Source organism: Octopus sinensis, linkage group LG12 (genome assembly GCF_006345805.1).
Source record: "Octopus sinensis linkage group LG12, ASM634580v1, whole genome shotgun sequence".
Lineage (NCBI taxonomy): Eukaryota > Metazoa > Mollusca > Cephalopoda > Octopoda > Octopodidae > Octopus > Octopus sinensis.
This window is the reverse complement of record NC_043008.1, coordinates 31,819,857-31,839,856: the sequence shown is the minus strand read 5'-3', so window position 1 is coordinate 31,839,856 and position 20,000 is coordinate 31,819,857. Positions and strand designations below refer to the sequence as shown.

The following is a 20,000-nucleotide window of genomic DNA, read 5'->3' as shown; positions in this document are numbered from 1 at the left end:
TTTCCTTCGGGTGGCAAGTTCCACTGATCGTTTTATAAACTCTTCATAGATACTCTCATGGACGTAGGTTCGAGCTCCAGACCAGCGGCATTGACCCATGTTCTCAAAAGCAGCTTCGTGAGCTTGTTGCACGGCAAAATCAACTAAAACATTAAAAATACATAGAAAATGACATAATGGATCAATTGTTCAATCTGATCCTCTACGTGGTTGTTCGATCTACTATTAGTAGCAGCCAAAAATTCAGAAAAGACATTTTATCAACACGGAAAATGAACACATTAGGTAATGCAGTCCTAGATATACAAAAGGACGTGACGGTTATATGTATATGTATATGTATGTATATATATATATATATATATATATATATATATATATATATATATATATATATATATATATATATATATATATATATATATATTACTGACTTGAAAGAGGCTGCATGGCGTTCAGTCATATAATAATATAAATAATATGTCTTTTTATTCTTTCGTTTTTATTCTTCTACCTCCCCTTCTCCCCATCATGTTTCTTTTTCACTTATCCTATCTCCAATTTTTTCCTCTCGCCTTTACAGTTCTCTGTCTGTCACTCTCTCTCCCTCACTCTTCCTCCCTTGCTCACGTGACCATCCGCTATCTTTCTTCTCCTAACTTGTGTTTCTTTCTCTCCGTTGTAGCTTGATTTACGCGTTCGCCACCACAACCTTGTTTGGGATTAGCAGCCCTTCCTGTTTGTTTTCACTGTCCTCTTTGTGTTACCAGCTTTGACCCTACGCAAAATCCCAAATTTTATTTAATTTGCTTTGCGGGAGCAACTGTTTTATCGAAAGCGTATATTGTTGTTAAATGCTCGAAATACAAGAGTAGAAAAACAGCCAACAACTGATGAAGGATCGTTCTTTGTGTTGTTTGTCTTGTTTTCCATTTGTGTCTTTCGTTGTTCGAAAAACAGTTCATATTCCATGTACTAGTACTTCATAATTTTTTGTTGTACACGTTTCGTGATGTCCTATGCCCCACATCTGTATATATATATATATATATATATATATATATTATATATATATATACGTATAGGTGTAAATATGTACATATGCGTATGAATATATGCATATATATATATATATATATATATATATATATATATATATATTCCAACCGTGATCATAACCTTTGTATATCTAACTCTACATTCTCGAAATTGTAATTCACTTTTGAGACTGCTGGATATGATCTGAGAGCGATTCAATTGATATTTCCAGCCATTTGATTCGCCATGAATGAGGCTGCTTCCGATTGCTCACCAGTCTACAGGTAGTGGTAGCGTGTTAGCGTGGGAAGAGCCAAAGCAAAGGAATAATCTTGAGAGTAATGAGTTCTTTACATCATCGGATAAAATGCTTCCGAGTTTAAATCCCGCCAGGATCGTTAAAATGAAATGCCAATACAGAACTCTGGAAGAAATCGGCGGTCTTTAGTTCTGAAGAAGGATGGAATCTGCCATGTTTAATATGTCCAAGGTATGCTGTATATCTTAACGGTGCCCCTACAACCCTATCACCAGTTGAAGGTCCAAGAAAGTCTACAAAGAATATGTATGTGTGTGTGTGAGTGCATGCGTGCGTGTGTTTGTGCTGCTCTATTCCATATATATGTATGTGAATATTACGATAGTAGGAGGTGTATCTGTGACCATGACTGGTTTTTCAGCAGTGATGCTGTCTCAAGCATACAAATTCATGAATCTAAGGTTTATCTGGATTTCAAGGCATTTTGTCAGCTGAGAACATAAGACTCTAGTCTGAACAGAATGCCAGTCAGTCAAAGAGTTTAAACCCAAGATGGAGCTGGTACACTTTTTCAGCTGAGTGAACTTGAGTAAGGTGAAATGAAGTACCTTGTTTAATAATACAACGCACTTCCCGGTCTCAGAAACGAATCCAATGAGTTAGCGATTGTGAGCCCAACACCTTAACCACAAGGCCACAACTCTTCACTACCTCTCGATGCTAGAGTGATAAAACAAAAGGAAAATACTAAACTTACGATCAGTATCAGGAAAGACGACAAGGGGGCACTTTCCGCTGAGTTCCAGAGAGCAACGTTTCAAATTACTGCTACCAGCAGCTTGCATTACCAACTTGCCAACCTGAAGAAAATGAACAAAGTTACTAAAATTACAGAAGCTGCAACAAGAACAAGGCCCACTTTCTCTAGTGGAAGACTTACAACCAGTTGAGATTTTATTAGCGAATTACTGGTATATATCTCAAGAATAACGAACGGTTAAAGCCAACCTATGAAAGTTTCAAACTAGGAATCTCAGGAGATGAAACGAAGTTTAATTTTTCAATCAATCAATATAACGATAACAATTTCTAACATGGATACAGTCTCATATTTCACGGTCGAGCATAGTTGCTTTTATGAATTACTGCTTTACTACAGCTTCGATTAAGCTTTATTTTAGGGACTCTGCTGAAGGCAAAGAGGACCTCGGCAGGATTTGAACTGAGAATCAAGCGAGGAGAGAAGAAACTAAAAACTTTACAATCAACAAGGATTGTTATAGTAATTTCTAGGGTATCCCTTGAGTGGAATCGTCCATATGTCAGACAACTACCTTTCGGTTATTGTTTACATTCTGAGTTCAAAATCTCGCCGAGGCCATCTTTACTTTTCTTCCTTTTGGGGTCGGTGAATAACGTATCAGTCCAGAGCGGTGAATCGGCAACATATTAAAGCATCGAAAGAAATGATTTGTGGTATCAGTTTCGGATCTATGCGTTCTGAGTTCAAATCAAACAACGATGAAATGTTATTGGGTCTGAAAGTTCTGAAGTAAGTGCCAATGTAATTCAGGTGATCACTCTTGATGCCAGCAAACCAACTGGCAGGAGAGAATGCAAGAGGATGTCTCCAAGACGTCTAAGTATTCAAGAAAGTATCTATATATATATATATATATATATATAGATACTTTCTTGAATACTTAGACGTCTTGGAGACATCCTCTTGCATTCTCTCCTGCCTATATATATATATATATATATAGAGAGAGAGATCTGAAATTGCAACGGAGTTTAAAGCCAAGGTAGGGGGCGGGGAACTGGACGTCGAAGCACATATAAAGCCAGTAGTTTTAGAGGGAAGGGTTAAATCGATTGCATTGATACCAGTACATGACTGGTATATGTTCTATCGACCCTTAAATGATGGAAAGCAAAATCGACCTCGGTGAATCTTGAACTCAGAACGTAAAGACGGACAAAATGCTTTTAAGCATTTTCCCCTGTTTGCTAACGATTCTGCCGTCTTTATAAATCTATAAATAATAACTTGTAAATATTGGGTTGAAAAATTCCCTTCAGATAGAAAATGTCGAAAGGTATCTTCGGGACTCGAACCCACATCTGTAGACATGTAGGCCTTCTACCAATAAATTAAAGCAATCGTTTGAATTTCGATATTTATTTTAGAATTGTATGTTGTTTCAACTCAATATTTACATGCTATTATTTATAGCGTTATACGTGCTTCGAGATCCAGAATTCCAAAAAAGGAAATATATCACTTTGTGTCGAAAGTTTACACACACACACACCTACACACACGCACACACACACAGAGGCACACACGCACATACACACATACGTGTATATATATATATGTGTGTATGTGTGTGTGTGTGTGGTGTGTGTGTGTGGTGTGTGTGTATATACACAACCGGTGGTTGCCACACGCTGATGACGGGTCAATACCCAGAAACTCGGGTCCGTGTGTATCACGTCAGGCTGGAGATGGCGATGATGACTTCCCTTTGCAAATACTGATAGGGCACAGATAGTGGGTCAATAGCCAGCTGGAGGAGATGTCTTCCTGAGGCTACAAGCTACAGTAGCATCGACCCTTAAGTTTTAGTCACATTTAGGTGGCAAATATACTTTACGATGTCGTGCTGCTACTGTTTATATCTCGCTCAGAGATTTATTATTGCTATATATATATATATATATATGGAGAGAGAGAGAGGGGGGAGAGAAAGACGTACACAATGCAGAAAATTTGAAAGCGCTTACCTCAGTTGATCCAGTGAAAGATACTTTGTTGATGTCTTGATGTGATGAAATCGACTGGCCACATGTTGTACCATATCCCGGTACCACATTTACAACACCTGGTGGGAAGCCAGCCTAGAGAAAAACGAAGAGGCAGGGTGAAATTTAGAAAGGACAATTACCATGAAACACACACACACACACCACACACACACACACACACACACACACACACACACAGAATAGACAAAAACGATATTAGATAACATTACGTAATTTCGTGCTGTTACATAACCATTCCATTTCTTCAGGTGACATTCAGCCAAATAGCTATACTAGTATACATACATACATACATACATACAAAAATGCATACATACATAGATACATATATACATGCACACACACATACACATATATTACACCCGCATTATCAACTTTTATCATATACACTTTTCAACAATACCTCCAATTGGAAAAATCGATTATTCATAAAACACGCTAAAATGTGATAGTTATCACAAACTTAATAAAACATTCGCCGTCATTATTGACGGCACAGATATTCTACTGTTAATATAATAATGCACAAAGTTACTGACCTCCTTCACCAGTGATGCACAATGCAGAGCGGTAAGAGGTGTCTGCTCAGCAGGCTTGATTACAACGCAGTTACCACATGACAAAGCAGGGGCCATTTTGCAAGTCATCATCACCATTGGATAGTTCCACTAAAAACAATAAAACAGTTATGTTGAGATAAATTTAGTTAGAAATCATTTATGTAATATAGTTCTGTAATGCAAACATACATATAGAAATAGAGATGTACATTACAAATGCATACATACATACATACATACATACATACATACATACATACATACATACATACATACATACATACACACACATACTTATACACACATACATACAAAGAAATAAGCACCCACAGTATGATAGAAATAATAGCCACTCATATTAAAAAGGAGTACTTGTGGAATGTCCCTGTGAAAACCTGAATAAAATATATGCATAATAGACCTGACATAGTGATTTGAGACAGTGAAGAGAAATTGTGTACAGTTGTGGAAATCAGCTGCCCAGTGGATGTTAACATAAAGCTACAGATCAGCGGAAAAGAAAATACCTATTCTGAACTATTGAGGAATCTACAGTTACTCTATCCAGATTAAAAGTTCAGATTTGTACCTGTAATCATTAGGACACTGGGATATGTAACACACTGCCTAAACACCAATCTTGAGAAATTAGGCTTCTCAAAACCAGAAAGGAGAAAACTGATTCGAAGACTACAAATCCAAGATATCACTGGAACTGTATAAATCTGTTAAACTTTCTTGAAGTTTACCATTTAAGTATATATGAGAATGTCTAGATATGCAACTATATTCATGAGAATACATGCATAAAACGAAACATACAAGTCTGCACATATACATACATGCATATAAAAATATCCTGTTGATGTTGAAATTCCAATGAAGGAGCCTTGGATCTAGGTTAGAAACTAACTCTTTCTCTATTAGCAAGAAATCTTGAAATAAAACTAAATAATGACACACACACACATATATGTAAGTATATGTATATATATGCATATATATATGCATATATGTATGTATATATATATATATATATATATTATATATATATATATATAATATATATATATGAATGTATATATATATGTAATTATATTTATATATATATATATATAATATATTATATTTATATATATATTATATATATATATATATATAATATATTATATATATAATATATAATTATATTTATTATATATATATATATATATAATATATATATATATATATATATATATATATATATATATTATAATATATATATATAAGTATATTATTATATATATATATAATATATATTATATATAATATATATATATAGATATATATATATATATATATAGAGAGAGAGAGAGAGAGAGAGAGAGAGAGAGAAAATAGTAAAAAGTGAAAAAACTACAGAAGGCTTGTTTTAGAAGGTTCAAAAAAATATATTTGAGTCATTATGTCTGAAGAATGTTATAAATTTTTTTCATACAATGACATAATTTTTGAAGAAAGACCGGTTTCGCGTTCAGCTTTTCAAATTTATTACATCGTTATGTTTTGGTTGAGAAGTGTATATATATGTATATATATATAAACCTAATAATATAGGCACACATACATATATATTATAAAAACTATAAGCGATGAATTGAAACAATTGTAGGTCTTATCAATGTATTAAATCAAATTTTTATTAATCTTCTCTCCATCTTCTCTCTTGGTTTATATATATTATTATATATATATATATATTATATATATATATACATACATATATATACATGTCTGCATGGAAAAGCGGGTGAAAAATGACTATTATGATGAAGAAATATATATTTCTATTTATACACAGACATGCATAAATACATACATATATGCATATGCATATACCTGCATGTATACTTATTTGTAAGCATGTGTCTGTATATTTGTACATATGGAGAGCAGAGAGAAAGAAGGGAGGAGTGAGAGAGAAGGCTGATGTTACCTTGAAAAGTATCAAGAGAGTACCCAATAGGAAACTGCGACCTAGCCCTCCCTGTACTGCTGGTGTTTCACAAATTTACCAGCAGAAATATTTCAATACAGCTAGCTGGTGTTTTGATGCGTGACGTTGCTGTAACACGTTATTTTACGCATTCCGGTTTGTATCGGTGATCCAGTTGGGCGTATATTTACTATTATTAGAGAAAGTCTAAGGTAACGAGCCGGCGGAAGTTTGCCCGTTGGCTAAAATACTTGGCAACATTGCTTCCAGTTCTTTACGTTCAGAGTTCAAATAACGACGAGGTCAAATTTGTCTCCCACCCTTTCGAGTTGATAAAATAAAGTACTAATCACGTACTGGCTTCGATATTATCTACTGATATTATCTAAGTTGCTGGCTTTGTGGCAAAATTTGTAAGAATTATTAGGAAGGGTGGGATGGAAAACATTATAGTTCTGCGATAATAAAGGAGGTCAGGATCGATATTGTATTTGGGTTTAGGTTCCCTAATTTCCCAAACAATACGTGTCTGCATGTCTGATTCAGAACACCTCGTGTGCTTATTCAAGTTATACAATTAAGAGGAAATAGTGGACTCTGAACAAACTTACTCCACCCTATGCAGGGACGGACCCGAGGGGTTAGCGCCCTTCTAAATAATGCTACCACGCCCTTTTCCCTGGAATTATATTCCCTTCTGACCTTGTGCCCTTCCTTCTAAAAATTTCTGGGACGGCGCCTGATGTGAATGCAATACCTTAACCACTCGGTTAACACACACACACACATATATATATAGGAAGGGTAGTGTAAGTATACCCACCACACATACACACACACGCGCGCACGCATACACATAGTTTCGTGGAAAAGTTTATCGTTCTATTTTACTTCTCGGAAAGATTGATGTAATGCGAGGTATATACGTTTGTATGCATTCTAAAACATATATGCATGTAATGTGTGTGTGTGTATGTGCGTGAGACATATGCATATGCATATGCACAAACACGCACACGGTCAGGCATGTACAAATAGATATGCGTGGACGGAAAGATCAAAAATGATTATTCTTCCACTATTATACAAAGTAACGCAGTACAGGACAAAATAGAGTCTATTTGTTTTAGATTAGCTGAATTAATAAACTTCAAATCAATTACTCGTAGATGGATATTGATTTCAAATTTTGGCATATGACCAGTAATTTCGTGAGAGGGGATAAATCGATTACATGACCCCAGTACGGAACTGGTGTTTATTTTGTCGACTTCGAAAGGATGAGAGGCAAAGTCAACCCCGGTAGAATTTGAACTCAGAACGTAAAGACGGACAAAATACCGCTGAGCGTTTTGCCTGGTGTGCTAATGATTCTGCCTGTTTGTCGCCTTCTCGTAGATGGATATTGATTGGTAGAGATACTTACGGGTATGATAAGGCCACAAATACCAACAGGTTCATGTTTGGTAACACTGAAGAAGTCACCATCTGTGAAAAGATGAGATAAACAGGGATTAGAACATAGTGACAATATCTTCAAAGTATTATCGTTATCATCCAATTCAGGTAAAACAAGCAAACATACATGCAAAAATAGCAGCACTGAATTAATTTTCATAGGACTGTGTTGGAATGCAGACCTACAGTGATAAGTAAAGGGGAATAGTAGAATCAGTAGGATCGAATAGTCAACTCGTCTCTTATCACACCACATTTATGACACAAATGCTTCTTTGTCATACAGGAGTTTAAGATAGATATTTATGACTTGTATAGCTACGTACTTATAGGTCGCAAACACGTCTATAGAAAACACACACACACACACACACACACACACACAATGTTGGTAGTTAGGGTAAATCCCAGTTGTTTCCTCTTGAAGCACATCTGCTTTTTTCCGTTATTTAATTTTCTGTCTAAAGAATTTCTAATAGGAAATCATTTACATGTCTGTCTAGCATGTAAAACTTTCTAATTCTTATTAACAATGGAACACGTGTAATGGTGAATAAATAATGCCAAAAAAAGAAAAAATCTCTAATTTCTTAATTTGTAATATATATATATTTAACCAAAGGCTATTCAAACCTTGTGAGAGAAAGATTGTAGATGAAATAAGACTGAGTCTACTAAACTATTACATTAAAGATATAAGTGTTTGGAGAGTAATCAGCCATATGTATCATAATACAGTTGGTTCGTTGTTCCGTTGATCGAACAAATGGAACTCTCGTTCACTAAAACAAGAGCGAGATTCATTCATTTATTCCTTCATTCATATTAATTCCATACAGTCACGTGGGTTTATGTAAATGTGGATAAATTTGCAAGTAAAGCTGGTACTTACCAACCGGAATGTTCTGCCCCATATTCTTATCCGCCCAACCAGCAAAATAACGCAGTATCTGGATACTGTGTACCATATCTTGGTAAGAATTCTTATAGGGCTTGCCTGTATTCAAAGTTTCCAAACTCTGTAAAATACATTGAATATTTTCTGTTTTAATATATACATAAGATTTCAAACGGCTTCGTATAATAAATTTTGTATATATTAACAAACTTAAACCCACCGGTAATTTTTTAATCAAATAAACTGTGAAGAATGCGTTCAGTATGCAAATTGGTGTGCCAGCTTACTGAAGTCCTTAGTAGCGGTAGGTTTATAAGCAGCGTCTTCTTGGACAGACTACTCAGTCACCGATAAAATCCTTACACCGGACTGAATCTAGCCCGGTTGACTCCACTTATTTTCTGTCCACAAAGATATCGCGTATAAAAACAAGATGCTATGATCGTGAAAGTTGGGTAACAACCGAAAGAGTATGATTGCAAATACTAGCAACCGAAATGGGGTTCCTCTGAGGGTTCTCTGAAGTAAGGTTACTTGACAGGGTACCATTTCCATCCTTAAGGAAGTGCACTAGATGGCATAGACGGCATTGCCACCCACCTTACTATTCAATGGTGCACCCTCATATTTACAGCGATACACTTATTTCGAAACTCCACGTTAGCATTATAATAAATTAGTGCCCACCTAGAATATTCTGGAGCATCCCCATGTACCAAAGTCTGGCAACGGGCCTGCAAAATACGTAGCTTGGAGATGAGGGATTCTCTTCAAGTCGAGCCACTACTTCGCTGCATTGAGTGGTCACAGCTCCAGTACTACGGACGTGTGATTGGAATGTCGCAGGAGAGAATCGGAAGACGGATTCTTCAAGCCGAGACAACCGGCAATAGACCTACGGTAGACCAAGAACGAGATGACTGGATAGTATCCATAATCTCAGTTGGTCACGCTTGGGAATCAAGCTGGAATGTCTAATAACGGTTGCTTCTGATGAGAGCTTACAGAGTAGGTGCCTAAGGAATCAACCCCCACCTTCGACCCTCTTACGAACAGTGGGCGGAGAAGATGGATGAATAGATGGATTTCCATAAAAAGACAGAATGGTCACCATTGAAATTTCTTTGATCATACGTTTGTTCGATGAGAGTTTAGATAGGGCTAAACACCACCAACAACCCATAATTATTGTCGTTGTTATATGTACAATGTTTACTGTCCGCATTGTCGTAATTGTTGTAATTATATCTATTGACATCATTATCTTAATTCTCCTAATTTATTTACAAACTCCAAATACATTAACATTACTGGTAAGAAACAGGTATATCCATCGCTATATGATTAAAAACAGTTTGCTTATGATATATAACATTAAGATTTGAAACAAGTAGTACAGAACATGTTTAGCAGTCGTTTTCAAACAGTGATTCGTGAAAGTTTATGTTTATACTTTAGGAGACGCCTAATGATTAAGTATTTGGAAAAAACGTGTTAAACATTTTTTTTTAAAAACACAAATACGATTGATAACACAAGGTAAGCAATATTCTGCATTTTTCCTAAATTTTTAAAACTTTAAAATAATTAAAAAAAGAATGATGTCCGGGCTAAGTGAAGCAGAATTGTTTCATTATTTGATCACAAATACATTTAATAGCACAAGGTAAGCAACATTCTATATTTTTCCTAAATTTTTAAGTTTAAAATCATTTTTTAAAAAAATAATGTCCAGGTTAAGCAAACCAGAATTTTTTTTTGTCATTTGATCTCAAAAACTCCATAAAGTTAAAAAGACTGAGACTTACTGGTTTTATATTAGTATCTGATTTAGGCACATGACCAGTAATTTTGTGAGAGGGGACTGGTTGATACAATCGAGCTCAGTACTTGGACTAGTACTTTATTTGATCAACCCTAAAATGATGAAAGGCGAAGTTCACCCCCAGCCAGATTTGAACTTAGAGCATAAAGAGCTAGTGCTACTGCCACAAATGATCTTTTTTGATGTCCTGACGATTCTGCCTGCTCTTTGCATAACATCCTTTCTACTACAGATACAAGAAATGGAATTTTGCGGGAGAGAGCTAGTCGATTACTCAACTGATTCTTATTTTATAGATCCCGAAAGGTAAAGTTGACAGCGGCAGCATTTGAACTCAGAACGCAAAGAGCGGGAATAAATACCGCATATCATTTTCCCGGCGGGCGCTAACAATTCTTCTGGTTCACTGCCTTACATTGGTCTTATATGTAACGGCATTTTACAAAAATGTGGTTAGCAAGTAAAAGTGTAGAACTTATGTACAAGCACTGCAAGGGAAGGTACAGTTGTTTCTCCCTCTCGTCACTGATATTTCACTGATACAAGGTTACCTTCGAAATAATAAAAACATATAAATAATAGTATCTATTGTTTGAAGCTCAAGACAATGAAGCAGCCGGATTAAATCAACAGCTCTCAAGCTTTTACAGCTCAGTACCTTCACTTGTTTAAATAGAATTTAATTTGATCTTTTAAGTAGCAATCACTTATTAATTGGAATCTAGTATACCGGAAGGTGAGAACGAAACTTTTGTCTTGTCTTTTATTATAATTCAAATAATACAGAATGCTTTACAGAAATATAAATCAACTTCGGCATTTTATTTTATCGACCTACGCAGAATAAAAAGCATTGTTGTCTTTGACGGGAGGAATGAAGCTATTTAATGCAAAATGTAAGATTTAACACCCCAGTCCTTTTTTAAGAAAGACGTTTATATCTTTAAACTGTTCTAGGTGAAGTGTATACCGTAAATCCTCGAGTATAGTCCGCCCTTGAATATAATACGCAGGGGATTTTTAGGGGGCTGTACCTCTGAAAAACCTAAACCTTGTGTATAATACGCACCCCTTCTCTAACTTGAGCCAGGGAGGTCTATATAACGTCCTTGGTTCGTAAAAATGTATACGGTAACGTCCTTTATTATTATTGTATATATAACATAATGCAAACGTGTAGCTTTTTTGTGCATTTTGTTTGCAGAAAATAAAGAAATAACAGTAATAACGTTTAATATATGCTGCTTACTGCAAGTTATAGATGATTTTTTATGATTTCATTGCTTTCAGGCTTAGCTTGAGGTATTTTCGCGCCCAACATCACAAAATGTGCCTGAATATACATTGCCGGACAGCAAATAGAGACTCGGACATTGCTTAGAAAATAATTTTCATTTTTAACCTCGTATATAGTACGCAGTAAGGATTTTGACCTTTAAATTTTGGGACAAAATGCGTATCATACTCGAGGATTTACGGTATTGGTTTTAATTGACCCTCAACTAACGTATGACGGCTACTTGAGGATAAAATCCGATACTATTTAACCGTTTAGTCCAGCTGCTCTAAACCTGAGCAGCAGCATCCCCTTATGGGCATAGTGATTTTTCATAGGGGTGCTATAAAGATCACTGGTGTTCAGAGGGTTCGGGATATCTCTGAGAAATAAAATATTTCAACTTCTAAAATCTTTCCCCAGAGAAAATAAAAGAACATTGTGTTACCAGTGAGCATCACTAATGATGTACCAAGGTTCAATACTATTTCCTTAAATGACTCATTTTCAGTAATTACCATAGATCTTTAACAGGTGCGTGGGTGTGTTTGTGTGTGTGTGTGTGGGGGGGGGGCGCATTAGTTCAATTATCTATCTAAACAGGGTACATGTTAAATAGGACAGTGTGAGAAAATATGAATTATAAAACACTGCTTAAAATTAGCTTCTATTTGATTAAATAATGTTTATTTTTCAAGATTTTTCTTAAAGATAAAATATTGATTTTATTCTATATCTGGAGGGTAATAATGCCAATAATAAACACATGCACTGGTTCTATTTCACTTCTATTATTATCATTTATCATTAAAAGGCAGTGAGCTGGCAGGATCGTTAGCACGCCGGGCAAAATGCTTAGCGGTATTTCGTCCATCTTTACGTTCTGATTTCAACATCCGCGGAAGTTGACTTTGCTTTCATCCCTTCGGAGTCGAAAAAATAAGTACCAGTATAGCACTGGGGTCTATGTAACCGATTTACTCCTTTCCTCGAAATTGCTGGTCTTGTACCAAAATTTGAACCCATGGTTATTAGTCAGCTATTTAAATCGTTTATGTGTAGAATCATGCAAAACAGATGCAAAAAAGAAATATTAGTTTCTATATTGTCATAGTTAGGTGTATTGCCGGTATACTAGATTGAAACTAACCGTGTAAATAAATACATTGTGTATATTCTCTATATCGTTTTGTGCGCATTGCATATAAAGTAAAGTAATTATGATAAAATATTGCAATTACAAGGAATATGCAATTATATATTGATCCTGCAGTTTCACAAGAATTAAATTCTAAAGAATAATGTATGTATTAAGTATAGTATAGATTGTTATTGTATTATTTTCTATCATTTACTGCACGGGCAATAATTAGATTTATATGCAATAATAATGTAAATCATCCTATCTTTCTTAAATAACTCCTCTTGATTTTTCTTTCGCTCCGTGGAATTTTAACACATCTCACTAGTTTCGAATTATTTCGTCCCCCTCAGTGAAGTATTACCTTCACCGCACTGTTTATCATGGTTGAGTTCATACTTACTGATAAGTGGGCTATATCTCTCTCAAAAAGGTCAGCCAGACGATATAAAAGATGTCCACGGCGACTGGCATCCATGCGTCTCCATGGTGTTCCACGCTTGAACGCTAATTTACATGCCTGGACAGCTTTATCGATGTCAGCCTGTAAAAGTAAATGCAATTGACAGAGTTAAATGCAACGACAAATCAACTTTATGACACAACACAATACAATCCTCCGAATATTTCAGCAATCTCTCCAAACATGACCATCCCACCTGCCAATCTTTAGTCTTCTTGTCTGCCTCTGTCTTCAAACACTCGCTGAAACATTTCATCCAGTTTTCTTCTCATAGGCGCAGGCGTATGTGTGGTAAGAAGCTGCCCCTTCTATGTGAGGCCTTTATGGCCAATTTTCATGAAATAAAGAAGCTTACTCCGTTTGCTCACGTTTGCTTTCAAATGTTTAAACAAAACGTCAATCACATCAATCATGCCAGTCTAGAAGGGCCTACAAAAGTCATGAGCACTCTCTCTTTCACTCGACCAGCTTATTTCAAACCTTTAAATTTTAGTCATTAGAACGTAGCCATGCTGGGACACTGCCTTAATGGGTTTTGTCGAACAAATTGACTCCAGTACATTTTTTTAAAGTCTGGCACTTATCTATCACTCTGTCTTGCCGAAAGGTTACATTACGGGGACATAAACACACCAACACCGGTTATTACGTGAAAAGAGGACAAACACAACTACAAATACACACACATGCATCGAGCTTCCACACAGATTCCGTGTACCAAATCCATTCACAAGGCATTGGTTGACATAGTACTATCTATCTATCTATCTATCTATCTATCTATCTATCTATCTATCTATCTATGTTTACAGACACACACACACACACATACACACATGCATATACACATACGCATACATACGGATACATATATGCATATGTATGTAACGCATGTATGTTTATATATGTGTGTATGTATATGCGTATATACTCTTTTAATTCTTTCAGTCATTTGACTGCGGCCATGCTGGAGCACCGCCTTCAGTCGAGCAATTCAACCCCAGGACTTATTCTTTGTAAGCCTAATACTTATTCTATCGGTCTCTTTTGTTGAACTGCTAACTTACAGGGACGCAAACACACCAGCATATATACGACGGGCTTCTTTTCAGTTTCCGTCTACCAAATCTACTCACAAGGCTTTGGTCGGCCCGGGGCTATAGTAGAAGACACTTGCCTAAGGTGCCACACAGTGGGACTGAACCCGGAAGCATGTGGTTGGTAAGAAAGCTACTTAGCACACAGCCACTCCTGTATGTATATATATATATATATATATATATATATAATATATATATATTAGGAAGCTGATTGTTATTGCTGGTCAAAGAGTGACCATTAGTTTCGCAATGCTAATATTCATAAAATAAGAACTTCAAAAAATATCCAGCTAGAAATTAATAATGTGATAAAGAGAACTATGTCAACGAATGATCAGTATCATTTATATCTCCCAAAATTTACTACAAAACAAAAAGAATTATCATTATCACATTTCCGCCATATATGTGATAAAATTGCGCATGCGTTATTGTCTTATTGTGTTCACATCATCGTACATTTGTTGGTTTAAGAGAACAAAAGTGTTTTGAAAATATAAAATGTGGGCACAGTTTAATGACTGAATCAAATAAAAAGTAAAGGATAAAAGATGTCGGCCGCCCAACGAAAATGGTTAACTATAGGTTTGTAATGATGGTTTCTTACTTACCTTACTTCCTTCCTGAACGTCACAAATCTTCTTCGTTGTGTAAGGATTGATAACAGGGTAAGTCTTGCCATTGGCTGAATCAACGAACTGGTTGTTAATGAAAATCTGAAAGTAAAAACCGAGGCAAATAGAAATGACTGAACGATCGACCAATGACGCCATTACTGAGAATCAACCGGTTGAGTTTTATAGACCACCGGTTTAACGAAAGCAATGCATGAAGAGCTCGCCATCATCCTAGGTTTCTAAGCATCCTCTAACAGATATCATTATTTTTAGAAAGACTAACATGTAAAAATGACATTCGAGCCTGGGAAGGAGGATGGAAAATATCCTCAAACCGTAGACTTGATCTGACTATTTACATTAGAGTGGAATCCTCTAAAAGCAACAAAGATGCTAGGTGTAGGTGTTAAACCGGACGATGGAGGGGGAGGGAAATGAATTCATAACGCAAAGTTCTAGAACAAATACCACGATGCATCCAGTTTGACGTTCTTTTGTTTTTTTCAACCTCATAAAGATGAAAGAAAAACTTTTATAGACGGCATGTGAGCTCAAACTGTAGAGAGTCTGAGCAAATACTACGAGATAGCCTATCTGAATGCTCTAATGACTCCCTAGTAGTAGTAGTAGTACCAATAATTGTTGGAGTCCTGGGAACAGTGAGTAAAAATTTCTAGACGTACATGGAACATATAGGGGCTGCAATAAGGGTGGAGCACTTGCAGAAAACAGCACTGCATGGAACCGCTCGAATACTCTGGAAGGTGCTCGAAAAGTAAGAGGTGTTATCTTAGTTCACTGGTAGTGAACAGCTGACACCGTAGTACATCTCCAGCGTTAGAAGCTGTACAAAGGCAATAATAATAACAACAACAACAACAATAAAAATAACAATAATAATAATAATAATAATAATAATAATAATAATAATAAGCGAATACAAAATCGCCACAATTGGGTAGAACAGTATTTACACTGGAAAATATGTAAACACTACAAAAATCAACTCTCCTGGTTACTGGTTTGAATATCATCTTGAGTCAGTGGTTGAAGGTAAAAATGTCACTATCCTCTGGGATTTTCCAGTCAACACTGACAGAACGATCCAGGCTAATCGACCAGACATAGTTATTAAAGACAGGAAAGAAAATACTTGTAGACTAATAGATGTAAGTGTTCCTACAGATAAAAATGTATCTGTAAAGGAATTTGACAAACTAAGTAAATATAAGGACCTGGAAATTGAAATTTTGGGGGAGGGGATGAGTCGATTACATCGACCCCAGTGATCAACTGGTACTTATTTTATCGACCCCGAAAGGGTGAAAGGTAAAGTCGACCTCGGCGGGATTTGAACTCAGAACATAGCGACAGGCAAAATACCTATTTCTTTACTACCCACAAAGGGCTAAACACAGAGAGGACAAACAAGAACAGACAAATGGATTAAGTCGATTATATCGACCCCAGTGCGTATCTGGTACTCATTTAATCGACCCCGAAAGGATGAAAGGCAAAGTCGACCTCGGCGGAATTTGAACTCAGAACGTAGCGGCAGACGAAATACCGCTAAGCATTTCGCCAGGCGTGCTAACGTTTCTGCCAGCTCGCCGCCTTAATAGTAATAATAATAATAATAATAATAATAATATAATAATAATAGTAATAGTAATAATAATAGTAATAATAATAATAATAATAATAATAATAATAGTAATAATGATAATAATAATAATAATCAATAAAAGCACTGATGTTTGTACCACCTCAGTAAAACACCGATGGTTGTGCCACCTCAACACCAAAATTCTCACGAGTGAAAATGTGAAATAAAAAAATAAAATAAATGCGCCCTTTTAAAGCTTAGCCAGGCTCATGAGCCCGATTTCCCGGTTTCTATGGCCTATGTGTTCCATAGCTGGACGAGACGCCAGTCCATCGCAGCGTTACTCATTTTTACCAGCCGCGTGGACTGGAACAACGTGAAATGAAGTGTTTTGCTCAAGAACACAACGCGTCATTCGGTCCAGAAATCGAAACCACAATCTTACGATCATGGTGCTGACATACTAACGACTAAGCCACGTTCCTCCACATGAAAATGTGAAATACAAAGATATAAAACAATGGATTGAACGACAGTGGCACTAGAAACAATGTACACGAGGGTAGGTGTGGTCTCTCGGATCCTTGGCTAGCAACCTATCTTGTGATGGTCTCACGATATAAATATTGGTGATTGTACAACCTTACAAATGCTACCTCTAAATGAGTGATGTCAAAATTAAATAATAACCAGAATTGCGCTAACGGGACTGTAACTTAGCAGTGACGGTGTCATGCACGGCAGGTCGGGAGTATCTGATCAAGCTCCGACAGGTCGTCATCAAGCTATTGACCAGGACCAAAATCGTTGTGAAAAGTGCAAAAGAAAAGAATGAAATGGGTAAAAGATGAAAATAAAATAGTAATAGAATGCTGGCTGTGAAGTAAGCCAAATAAAAGAGGTTTCATGAATCGAATGGAGAAAATATGGGGCGAACAGTGAAGGTCATGCGTATAATAATTGGTGCGTTGGGAACAGTAAGACAAGATATAGACAAATGGCTGAAGGAGATTGAAATAGAATGCCCGGTGCAACCCCATATAGAAAGTTTGTCTCTTAAGGACAGCAAGGATTATCAGGATGGTTCTAAGCACTTGAAAGACTGCTGAAAACTTGTGGATACCTAAGGTTACAGGTAGTAACCAGCTATCCACATAATTCCTACCAGGAATAAGACCGAACCTGAGGCAAATCACAATAATAATAATAATAATAATAATAACAATTTCATTCACTTGCCACTAGGGCGATAATGATAAGGATTTCAAATTTTAGTACCAGGCCAGCAATTACGGAGATGGGGGCAAGTCGATTATATCGACCCTAGTGCTAATCTGGTCCTTACTTTATCGAACCCGAAAAGATGAAAGGTAAATTCCAGGTCATCCCTCATCAAGCAGGCCTATGGTCAATGGTATTCTACTCTAACCACCACACTTCCTCTTTAAATCCAAATATAGTGTATCTAGTAGTACCAAGTAATCCAATATGTCCTTTATTCAAGATAGTAGCTGAGTTTTCGTCGATATCCACCGACAAGTTCTTTTGTTGAGATAGTTCCTGTAAGTGGTGATGGTCATAGTGATAATTCTAATATTGTTTTTGTTAATTTTTAACCCCAAATCAGTTGTGTTCAGCTATAGCTCTAATCATTGGCGATTGAACCGTAACCATCCTTTCCTTATTCACTGATATAATGTATCTAGGACTACATTATTCAACGACTACATGATTTACTTAACTTCTTATTTTTAAGACGTCTGGGTTTGATTTGATGGATTTGAGACGTAACCAAATAGCTGAGATGAGAAAAATCCCAACTAACTGGATCTTTTGACTGAAGGGGAATCATGAGTTGGTAGACCAGCAGTGGATCTGACCTGTCTCACTATTTATACATTGTCCTTTTTTACATTTACGTTATTGTTTTTTAGTTCCTGATCGGCCTTGATCAAGCAATCTGATAACCAAAGACAAACCAGTCAATCCCGTCTCGTTGTTTGAGATATAATGTATCGGTGATTACATTATCCAATAAGTCCTTTGCAGCTTAAAATGCAAATGGTGTATTTGACAGAGATCTGTTGTTATTTCAAGTATGTAGAACAACCAAAATCGCCCACGTTAACTAGTTTTGTAATATAGGTAAACTTTGATCGGACATAGTTATGATCGAAGTCGTTCCAGCTGTGATCATCACATCTATACCTTGGTAAACTTAATCTTTAGGTTCTTACTCGGAGGTGGAATTCCAACCATTATGTTAATAGTTAATGCAGTGAATCATTTAAAAACAAAACTGGAAATAAGCCTTCAGAATTAGTTTTGAACCGTTGGCAACTAGTACGAATCTCGACAACTGCAAACGTTTTCACCGGAATTTATATTACAGGTGACAATAAAAACTGGTCACCTATGACGTCACTCAGGTTAATGGGAAATGAAAATTGCAGACGACTAGGTAGAAGTTCCTACCTTACCAATTAAAGCACAAAACAAAAATTAAAAATGAAAATAGAAATGAATAACTGTATTCATTTCAACTGTTGCTTTTGCTATGTGTGTGTATATATATATATATATATATATATATATATATATATATATATATATATATATATATATATATATATATATATATATATATATATATATATATATAATATACATACACACATGTTATACATATATATGTAGTGTATGTATGTATGTATGTGTGTGTGTGTGTGATGGGTTTCTCGTCGTGAACGACAAATGACCATTCAATGAAATAAAGCGGTAATTATGTTCTATGGGCACGCATGTGTCTTTTGAGGCCTGCCGGTACCTTGCAAACGTTTTGGCAAATGGAACAAGCTCAGAACTCAGTTTGCACGAGTGCTTGTGGATAATTTGCTACATGTTATTTTGAGTGAACAGCAAGGCCTGCTTTGCTCCGAGCCATAAAAT

The 20,000-nt window shown here is 36.0% G+C and overlaps 1 protein-coding gene across 1 annotated transcript in view; it reads right to left on the bottom strand.

Moving 5' to 3' along the window:
• The window catches only part of LOC115217972 (omega-crystallin), a 28,483-nt gene that overhangs the window by 7,920 nt on the left and 563 nt on the right, over positions 1-20,000 (bottom strand). The window contains exons 2-9 of the mRNA XM_029787702.2: positions 15,440-15,544; positions 13,669-13,809; positions 9,018-9,144; positions 8,094-8,155; positions 4,669-4,797; positions 4,088-4,201; positions 2,055-2,157; positions 1-143 (exon numbers count right to left, since the gene is read on the bottom strand). The exon at positions 1-143 is cut by the window's left edge and continues 42 nt beyond it. Coding sequence (XP_029643562.1) covers positions 1-143; positions 2,055-2,157; positions 4,088-4,201; positions 4,669-4,797; positions 8,094-8,155; positions 9,018-9,144; positions 13,669-13,809; positions 15,440-15,544 — 924 coding nt within the window. The remainder of the gene's footprint in view (positions 144-2,054; positions 2,158-4,087; positions 4,202-4,668; positions 4,798-8,093; positions 8,156-9,017; positions 9,145-13,668; positions 13,810-15,439; positions 15,545-20,000) is intronic.